Here is a 10232-nt window from a genome sequence, read left to right on the forward strand (position 1 = left end):
TCCGTTGGGGTTTTCTGGGATTCTGCTGGAGTAGCTACTTCTTTCTGACTGATGGGGGCAGATTCAGCCACTTCGATATCGGCAGCTTCCGAGGATGCCGATGATTGAACGATTCTGTTTCTTTTCGAGCGCGCCATCGGTGGTTGAGAAGGTACTTGGTGGTGGGACTGATCTTTAGTCCCACCCAAAGCGTGGTTAGTCGGGTCGCAATCGGGTTCATGGGCCGACCCGAATGGGAAAAACCCTGCCCAAGCCCGACCCGAAAATCTAATCGGGTCTCAATGGGTCGGGTCGGATTTTCTAACAGAGGCCTGAAGGCTGCCCAAACCCGACCCAAAAACCATCGGGTCTCGGGTCTTTGCGGGCCGAACCGACCCATTTACATCCCTACCCGAGCACAAAGATGCAGGCGCACACGATGCAGGGGTTATATAGCTTTTGAGGTACTGCGAGGGTTCGAATCCCCGTCTCGCCGCTTTCAAGTTTCTGCGACCCCAACCACGGCGCAACCTTCTGGAGGTGATCAGACCATCCTGGCCCAGTTATTGGCATTCAGAAACCGGACGAATAATATCATCACCCTCAACGTATCGCTTACCGGTCTAATGAAGCATGCTAAGCCATTCACCCTCCCCCGAGGCAAGATCGATCCCGCTGACGAAGACCACGATGCGAGCGCAATAGCATTCAAGGCTCCCTTACCCAAAGTGTCTGATATCCCCGCCGATCCATCCGCGGACTTTGTCCCTAATCCAACATCGAAAATTGGGAGACGCCAATGGAAAGATGATAATGCCGACCCGTGGGAGTTCAACGCCTGGTCGGTTTGCTGTTTGAAATTTCCCATTTTCACATCACTTGACTGAAACGATGTACTAATCAGGCCAACAAAATAATCTAGGGATAACGTCGAATGGAACGAGGAACAACAAAAATTTGCGGAGGATGCCACCATGAAGCAAGCAGCTAATCCAGTCCCACATGATATGAAAGGTGTGCATTTTCATTAAACAAAGGCTTGTTCCTTTTCTGTTAGACAGAGACGTAAACTGAAAAATCATTGAATTACACGATTATATAGTCAAGTTCAATGAAGCACCAGCCGAATTTTGGGAAACGTTTTACGCAACTCGGAAGGATACGTTTTTTAAAGATCGAGCATGGTTGCGGAACGAGTTCCCGATTTTGGAACAGGCTGTTAGACCAGATGTATGTCACTGGCAACTTGCCAATTTATCCATTTTCGATGGCTCAAATAAGCGACTTGTTAAATAAATTCTCATTCGTATCACAAAAACCATCAACTTCTGGCTCCCAAGTATGGTCCTATCCGAATAGCTGAACTAGGATGTGGGGTCAGTTTCCGATCTCAGACATATGGTAGATGTGTTGAATTGATAGACAAATTAAGCCCAACTCTACTAACACCTAATTGTATCGATTAAGTACATACTAGCCGGGAAACACGGCTTTCCCAATCTTGGCTGCCAATCAGAACCCAGAGCTATTCCTCTATGCGCTGGATTATTCGGCGAAAGCAGTTGAACTCGTGAAGGTTGGTTGCTCTATCCTCGTGAACACTATCCGCTCTTTGATGATTCATAAACAGTTTGGTTCCTTACGGGCTGATCAACACAGAAAAACCCTCTCTATGACCCCAAAAAATGTCTAGGAGCCGTATGGGACATGAGCTCGTCTGATATACCCGAGCAGATTACATCCCAATCGTTGGACGTGATTATTATGATTTTCTGCTTCAGCGCTTTACACCCTAAGGAGTGGTCACAAACCGTTCGTAACTTGTGGAAAGTTAGTATTGATTATTGTTTTTCCAGCATAGGTACCAACATTTGCTATCATTTGCTGACAAAATAAATCTACTCATGTAGATGCTCAAACCCGGGGGGAAATTACTGTTTCGTGATTATGGACGCTATGATCTCGCACAATTGAGGATGAAGGGATCTCGATTCCTGGAAGCTAATCTATATGTCAGGGGAGACGGGACACGCGTTTACTTTTTTGACAAGGGTAGATGGCCTGATTTACCTTACTATATGGATCGATTTTAACAGCGTGTGATTCCTTTCATACTTCTTAGATGAACTCGCCGAAATCATTTGTCAGGACATACAAGTAGACTCTCCCCCCAACTCTCATGTTGAAGCCACCGAGACAAGCCCGCCCAAGTCGGCTCCGAATGAAATGAAGCAACCGAGCTGCAAGTTTGAACCGATCAAACTGGTCGTTGATCGAAGGCTACTGCTGAACCGGGCTCGAAAGTTGAAAATGTATCGCATTTGGTTGCAGGTATGCATCTAATTCGTCTATCTTCCCCGTTTCTGTTGACCAGAAAATCGGTGCTTTTTTCGGTTCTGATAGGGCGAATTTTGGAAACCGCTCCGCATTGAATCACATACGCCTCTGTGATTACATAGCAACTTGTCTAAAAACTGTTCAGTGTAGATTTTTCTGAATGAAGAGGCCCTGCCTGAGACTGAAGCCTAATTTACAAGGTTCTTCTCCCCCAAGTTTGGCTTGCAAATTGAGCCAAATACTTTGAAGCTATTCAAATCTTGGTTACCAAATCGGTATGGATTCATCATCATGGCGCATTCAACATTGGGTAATTATGTAACCTAGTGACGCTGGAAAACGCCTTGGGGCAGGCTTTGTCAAGCTAGGCACATGTCGTATTTTGCTGTTTGGTCGGACATAATACAAATTGCAAATTTCAATTGCAATCCGCCGTTCTTGTTTGCGCTTCTACCCTGTCCGGCTATGTCTCTGATTTGGAACTTTCATTTTTTTCTTTTAACATTACATTTTGGTTTTGGAGGCACACTCGCCCTCAATCTGTTTCTGATTTTTCCGGGAATGGCCTTCAATTATGGGTCCTCCATGTACGTCTCCATCATGTAGCTTCAAATGAAGCGATATCTTGTTAGAATCTTCATGTTACTTGAGTTTCATTTTGTTGCATTGCCATTTCCAAATTTCGTGATCACAGTGTTGCTACATATCGCAGACAAAAAATGGAAGGTAGTATTGGGTAGTATGCCGGCAAATTCACACCACTTTATCCAACTATTGACATCGTAAATCTGGGGCACGTGGTACAGATTAGGGGGTTTTCGCGAAAAAGAATTTTCGCTTCGCGGGGCACAAAAGTTGGTTGACGCACTCGCTTAAAATATGGTCCTCATATATTGGCGAGCGCTCGAACTCTTTCCCCGGTAATAGTTATTGTGAAACCCCCCGCAGCATGTAGGTTGGATTTTCAAATGACACCAAATGATATTCCGAGCCGTGGGTTACTGTACAGAATCTTTTGCACTCAACACCATCTGAATCCTCGGAGCAATCAGGATGTTTGGGCTTTTTGAACGACCTCGATGGACAGCCGATCAGATCCCAGATCTCCATGGTGAGTTGAACATTTTTTTCTTGACTGGCGTAAGTAACATGGGCGCCTGGTATGTGCTACGATGCTCATGAGTGTCTGCCATCATCTCGTTCACCAAAGGCCGAGTTGCGATTGTGACAGGTAAAAAATTCATTCCGAAATTGACCATGAGACATCCAGTCGAGTGTACTGACTGTCTTGCTCTTGCCATTCATCATAGGGGCGAATAGCGGCATAGGCTACGTCACTGCGTTAGAGCTCGTTCGCCACGGTGCAAAGACCTAGTAAGCGAAATATCTCAACATTCTCAAGCACACGTTTACAAAGGAACCTAACAAGCCGATTTCTGGCCGCAAGTCTGGCATGTCGAGACGCCACTCGAGCTAAAAGTGCGATCGAAAAGATCAAGGCGATTGTACCAGACTCTGACCCTCAATTTTTAAAGTTGGACATCACCTCACTCAACTCTGCTCATTCGGCAGCTCAAGAGTTCCTCAAGCTGGAAAAAAGGCTCGATATTCTGGTCAATAATGCTGGAGTAGTCTGAGTTGATTTGTTTTCTTTCTTGATCTGAACCCACCAGTACATTATCATGGCGGCAACAATCGTTTTGTGTTTCTGACTATTTTTTCTGCTGACGGTTATCTAGGCATTTGCCCCATATCAGTTGAGCGAAGATGGCATCGAAATCCATGCCTGCAATGCCACAGGTCACTTTGCATTCACGATCCCTCTACTCAATCTGCTTGAAAAGACGTCGCAAGAACCTGGTTCGCACGTACGAATTGTGAATGTCTCCAGTAATGCCCATTCTTGGGTATGGGGTACCCCAGATTTCTCGTCGCTAAAAAATTTGAATGAGCACTGTTTCGGAATGATGGATAGGTATGGCTTAAGCAAATTAATGGCAAGTTCATCTCATCAGGTTATGACATCAAAGCCCGCCAAAACTCTCAGCTCCCCTTGACTAAAATAAAAATTGACTAGCAAGAGCTGCTTCCCTGGGTCTGCTTTAAAGAACATTCTTTTTACCAACGAGTTGCAAAAAAGGCTCAACCACACAAAAATCATTTGTACATCGGCTGTAAGACCTCAACTTGTCGCTACCAAAACACCTTGATGCTGATCACTTCTGAAATAAAACTTCAAAGCATCCCGGTGGAGTAAATACTAACATCGTAACGGGTAAGCAGACATAGGAGGTGAATTTTGAATGGGTGTCGACTGAATTCATTGCGTATTTATGCATATTGGAATATAGGCATATGGGTAGAGCAGTACCCCATCTTGAAAGTTTTTGATGTAAGCTACCGTATCGTTGTCATCCTATACAATTTTGAGAGACATAGACTGTTGTGATCTCATGAAGTGTGACCTTGTTTTTTTAGTGGGTTAAAAGCTGGCTTTTATTAACTCCGGAGGATGGAGCCATCAATTTACTGTACGGCGCTACAGACTCGGAAGTGGAGACCAAGGATTTGAGGTGAGGGGCTTTTTACTTGGAAGCTCCGCTGTGAGTTAGCGATAAACGTATATTGCCCAATCTCACTTGCCGGTGTATTTTTTTTAGGTCTGCTTACCTCTGCCCGTTCGTGAAGGTAACAAAGACCTCGAGGCTCGCCCAAGACCCCGAGGGAATCCTTGGAAAGCAATTTTGGAACTTCTGCGAGGCACTCGTTAAAGAAAAGGTCAAGGTGAACTAGATAATTTCAAAATCCTCCGGAGGTTTTGGCTGTAAAACTTGCAGAACCATCTTGTGGAGATCTTCAATTACATCCGCGTGAGCTTTTCGAAATGTGTAGAAAGCGGACACCCTGGTCATTTTGAATTCGAATTTCATTGCGGCATTTTACATACTGTGATTGAAAGCTACAATTTTCTGTGTGCTTCCGAACGAGATCTTGAAATAAAATGTTCATTCCTTCCTGGGATTCACTGAGGAAAAATGCTTGAAGCCTTTCGTAACAAGGTCTCTAGCATGGTTCCTCCGGTGCACTGCGAAAAAAAAGAGAACTTTGGTCCAAGGGATTTTTTGATAGCGAGTGAAACCCAACCCAGTGACCCATCCCATCGCTCACGCTCATCGAAATCCTCCCTTATGAAGTCCTGTGTCTATCCATTTGGAAACTGATATAGCGTACTAGCTTTCTAGGACCACTTACATAATGCATTTGAGAGCTTTTTTTAGGCTACCAAATTATTACGCATCCGGCCATCTGTACAAATGGCTGTACAGGATGCAAAATGGCTTCCGGGGCCCAACCGGAGCCGCTCTGACCTGCTCGCTCTCAAGCTGGCGAGAACGGGGCACTTCAACCATCATGATGGCACTGGATCCTAGAAAGCGAGAAGATTTCCATGATCTAAATCTCAACCTCTGAAACTCAAATTTGTAGGAGGTGCAATTTTACTCCCCAATATGACTGTAGCCACACCGGGTTCAACACAGGACTGAGGATGGGGAGGCGTACAAAAATGGTGTTGGGAAGTGCTGTATTTCTTCTGCAGTCAATGAACTTTCTATTCGAGAGAACACCAATCTTACTGCTTGCCCCTTAGCAACCATTGAAAACAACTTCAGATCGACTATTGTATCTACCATCGAATACTTGCAGACTTTTTCCTTATCGCTAAACGGCTACTCAACAGCTTGAATATGTGGATACAACGGATTGAAGGGAGGAAAACAAAATAGGTTGGGACTAATGAAAGAAATGAGTAGGGTGAGTGAGAAAAGAACAAGACTGTTTGATGAAAAGAGGATAGTGCGGATGACAAGAGAAGAGTGAGAGGATTCAACGAAAACAGAAGGGCATTGTGATTGCCAAAAGTCTAGAAGTCGACGGAAAGGGCCGTCCAAAGCCAAGGAGGGTGGCTGAACTCTGAAATGATCGGAGATTTGTCCTGAGAAATAAAAGCTAATCAGGACTTCATTCAGACTAGCCTGTTCAATGAAACGTAAGACTTACAGGTTCGCTTGGACACCTTTTGTGGGGTGCTGCTTGACCATTTTTTTGCCCCTGAGTCGGTTTTGGACAGTTTGGGTGGTTTCTGGGAAGCTACAAGTGCTTGAGGTACCGTTGCTCAGGACCCCTCGGATAGAAAACTGGGCTCAATTGTTTGATCCATTGTTTTGTACTTTCCAAGTCTACATTAGGTTCATCGTAAAGTTTCAGCAAGTCATTTGGTACCGCCTTAATCAACTGCTTTAGCGCGAAGCGCATCTCAGACGTAAGACAAGCAATATCATTCAGACCAAGAAACTGGTACGAAACTCTTCCGATGTCATCGGAGTCTGACGGCGTTTTCCATTCTGAAGCCTTATGAGAGGAGGTTCTCAAGTCGAATAACAGGACAAGATAAGGGTTGTTGATGCCTCGAATCTTGGCATGACTTTTTGACCATTGATGACTTTCATCCCAGGCAGTGGGTCCTGCCACATTTTTTGTTTGAATACCGCAAAACGTGATGTTTTCGAGGTCTAGTTTTGGAGATTGGGATTTGCGGGCGAGATAAATCGGGAAAAGCTCGTCCAACCCATTTTGACTAGGCTTACATTGGACCGCAACACCTCGGTACAGAAACTCCAAGAAGTCACTGGCGCTGGGCGTGTATGAAATCCGGGTAAAGTGGTTGAAAAATACCCGTCCTTCTTTTAAGAGTCTTTCTTTGTGGCCTTTCGCGATACAGCCAAAATCCACGGTATATGGGTCTTTGCCGGTCAAGGTTTCGAGGAAATCTGCCAATCGCACTGAATATCCATCGGGGATCGAATCGGTTCTGTTACAAGGAATTGCCTTGGTTTTCTGCATAGCGCGTATCAATATCAATCTGGTCGCCGTTTCTCCGACGTCTCCGACGTGAACGTGTCCTTTGTTTACTGCAACAGCAAGAAGATTGATGCACTTGATCCAATGCGTCTCGTTGGATGCGAGAATTCTGTTAGCCGCTAATGCGTATACGAACTGCGGGGGATAGTCGCTGACAACCATTTCTCGAGCCGAGTCGATAAACATACAATGCGCCGCGTGACTCGCGACGAGTTCCGTGTTCATGGGCGAATACGAGGACACCCGGGTCTGTATCACAGAGCCCAATATGGCGAAGTACTGCGAGGGGGACAATTTCATTGCTTCGGTAGAAACCGCTCCAGAACTACACACTAATTTTGCCTCTGCAATACTCGAGATGTATTCGACGACAGTACCTGGCTGATCTTTCATTATACCTTCCATGTAACCCTTGAAATACAACCCATAAAATGGGGAGCCATAGCTGAAGAGCCGTTCCGCCGATAGCAACTCATCCCATGAGCTCGGTGCTTTCGGGACAAAGACATCAATTGATGAGATTTGGTAGATCGGTGGAAATAATTCGACGCCTAAACCGAGGTACCGTAAGCTGGGGTCTCGGGTTAGCGCCGGATTAAAGTTAGCAACCCGCGAGGTTGTATCGGTGACGAGGCCAAAGAACCCCGTTTTGACAGGTATGTGCGATAAAACTCGACGGAATACGCAAAAGTATGGGATTCGGAGTTTTTCGTCGATCTGATTGACTAGGTTGCCGGCCTCGTCTATCGCCAAGAGCATCTTGAGCCCTCCGTCTCCTTCGAATCCAACACTTTGACTCATCCTCGTAGCCGCAGCGCCGAGGAATTGTATCGGCTGCATGCCGTTTGCCTCTATGCTCTTCATTTCTTTTTCGACATTGGCGTTGTATTCAGCCTTCGAAATCTTGTCCAGTTGGAAACTGTAATCAAACCACGCAGCTAGTCGATCTTTCAAGCTTCTAGCCCCTATATCTGGCCTTGAAAAGAATTCAGAGGCGGTGTTCAAAATTGCAGCCAACAAGTAAGAATAGTGCGTCTCCAGATCCTGCCCCGCTTTCAAATCGGGGAAGAAGTGCTTGGCAAGTTCGGACCGAGGAGGCTGGCCAGTGGAGCCGGGAGGTCGGAGACAGATATAGGCCACGCAGACGTGCTTAGCTAGCTCCTTGAGTAATCGAGTTTTGCCGCTCATGGTGGGGCCGATAATCGAAGTATAAGGTGCCTTGTATTTATCTCTTTTCCATTGCCCTGCAAACCTTTGTAATTTCTCGAGGGTTGGAGCAACAATCACATCGTGTCTCTGATATTCGGCATCGAAACCTCGCCGGACTATATCGGCAGCCCACTGGATTGAGTCAACCGGCTTGAGTTCATTTGCTGCGGAAGCGGTGGAACCGTCAAGTGCAGCAAGCATCTGATCTCCTTTCAATGTTGAAGCGTCGACCTCGGGGAATCGGACAAAGTGAGCCCGCCGGATCAGGGTATTGATTTTGTCTCTATCTGCTTCATCGGTGAGTTCAAGCTCCTCCTTGAGGTGGTCCAGGGATCCTTTTCTGCCCTGAGTAAAATGCCGCCATTCGTAGCTGACAGTTCCTTGGTTTTGAGTGCTCAGGTCCGAGGAGCGAAAAACACTGGCTAGTTGGTTGTTGTGTTCTCGCACCTTTTCCACTTCAGATTGGTTGGAATTATCAAAGATGCAAGAAGATCAGTTGATGTTCTGTAGCTCGGAATCAACCAAGGAGATTCACTCACATCCAGCAGTGTCGAGAAGTTTACCAAACAGCTGGGCTGCGTCCTTATGCCCGGCGTGGAGATCCAAAAAGCGATTGCGTTCGGCAAGTTCTGGCGAGTCGGGTGTGGTATGAGTAGCTTCAGATTTCTTTCGGAACTGCTCAAAGGTTCAAGATAGAGATGTTGCAGGATTCACTTTGCGAGCAGGGGCACCTAAAAAGCCAAGATGGAATGTTGCTGAGGCCATTCGGAGGGGGCACCGACTGAGCTCGGAATAAGTGCGTATGATGGGGGAGGGAGATCTGCTTTTAGTTGTGCAGACATGTTTAAGGGTTGCAAGAGTATGTGTGCGTAGAACGCTGAGAGGAAATCCTGCTGATGCCATGGGGAGGGGGCAGAGTGTATCGGAAAGTGGACTGAGCTGGGAGGAAGAGGGTAAGATGGGAGCGAAAGGGTGACTGGTGTTGTCTTTGGAATGTCGAAAGCTTGGACTTGATTTCGAGCTTGCTGTGCAGAATCATGCATGGGGTTGTACAGCTCGAACTCAACAAAGTCCCTCGAGACTTCGGGCCCCCGGGGGGTAGGCTGAACTCGCGAAGCGAGCCTCCGTCAGGAGGGACTTATACCGTACCTCCCCATTCTGGCGGACGCAGAATGGGTTTTTCACCCCTCTTTTCTCTTTTGCCCTTGTACCTCACTCATTACACGATAAGCTTTTGTTTTTTTTTGCTTAAGATCAGCCCAACATGCAAGCGCTGAGACTTGTATTTTTTTTCTTCTTTATGTACTCATACAAGTATGTCCTGAAAAATTAAACAAGACAAATCAACCTCATCACTGTTACCGAGTCTATAACCCAGATCTGCAGAAATTAATCACAAAATGAGAGCACGGACTCTCTGGTTAATACATAGCGTGTTTGGCACACAGCTACCTGGAGGACCGTGCTCGCTAATAGTGACTAGGTAGCTCGTAGCAGGTTTGGCTGATAGTAAACCACCAAAAGTATGTATACTTGTCTTTTACCGGAAGTTCAACGGTACTGAGAGCTTTTGCGATACAGGAGCTACGCCTCAAAGATCTAACACGTGTCTCAGGATTGCCTGATAGAGTGGACAATCATCGCCGTCATGTCCGACAGCGAATCCGTTTCAAATGTTGCTGAAGAGAGGACCCCGGAAAGCCCCGAACAAGCCGCCTCATGTAAATTTTGCCAATTCCGGGTTTTGTATACGTGGGAAAATTGGGTTTTTCCCACTTGGACCCAGT

At 46.2% G+C, this 10232-nt stretch overlaps 3 protein-coding genes across 3 annotated transcripts; 2 read left to right on the forward strand and 1 right to left on the reverse strand.

Moving 5' to 3' along the window:
* Positions 1-605: 605 nt before the first annotated feature.
* On the forward strand, positions 606-2430 carry PtA15_1A434 (uncharacterized protein; the record flags this gene model as incomplete). The annotated part of the gene is made up of 9 exons (XM_053165462.1): positions 606-820; positions 902-993; positions 1082-1209; positions 1320-1355; positions 1457-1555; positions 1639-1809; positions 1890-2031; positions 2102-2310; positions 2383-2430. The coding sequence occupies 9 exons, from the start codon at positions 606-608 to the stop codon at positions 2428-2430; spliced, it is 1140 nt and encodes a 379-aa protein (XP_053016651.1).
* Positions 2431-3369: 939 nt separating this feature from the next.
* Positions 3370-5109, forward strand: PtA15_1A435 (uncharacterized protein; the record flags this gene model as incomplete). The annotated part of the gene is made up of 10 exons (XM_053165463.1): positions 3370-3427; positions 3527-3547; positions 3627-3690; positions 3764-3947; positions 4056-4313; positions 4425-4490; positions 4558-4591; positions 4668-4708; positions 4795-4889; positions 4977-5109. The coding sequence occupies 10 exons, from the start codon at positions 3370-3372 to the stop codon at positions 5107-5109; spliced, it is 954 nt and encodes a 317-aa protein (XP_053016652.1).
* A 3182-nt stretch (positions 5110-8291) lies between these two features.
* On the reverse strand, positions 8292-9488 carry PtA15_1A436 (uncharacterized protein; the record flags this gene model as incomplete). Its single annotated transcript, XM_053165464.1, has 4 exons — positions 8292-8334; positions 8489-8900; positions 8985-9120; positions 9228-9488. The coding sequence occupies 4 exons, from the start codon at positions 9486-9488 to the stop codon at positions 8292-8294; spliced, it is 852 nt and encodes a 283-aa protein (XP_053016653.1).
* Positions 9489-10232: the final 744 nt, after the last annotated feature.

The sequence above is a fragment of the Puccinia triticina genome, chromosome 1A, assembly GCF_026914185.1.
Source record: "Puccinia triticina chromosome 1A, complete sequence".
Taxonomy (NCBI): Eukaryota; Fungi; Basidiomycota; class Pucciniomycetes; order Pucciniales; family Pucciniaceae; genus Puccinia; species Puccinia triticina.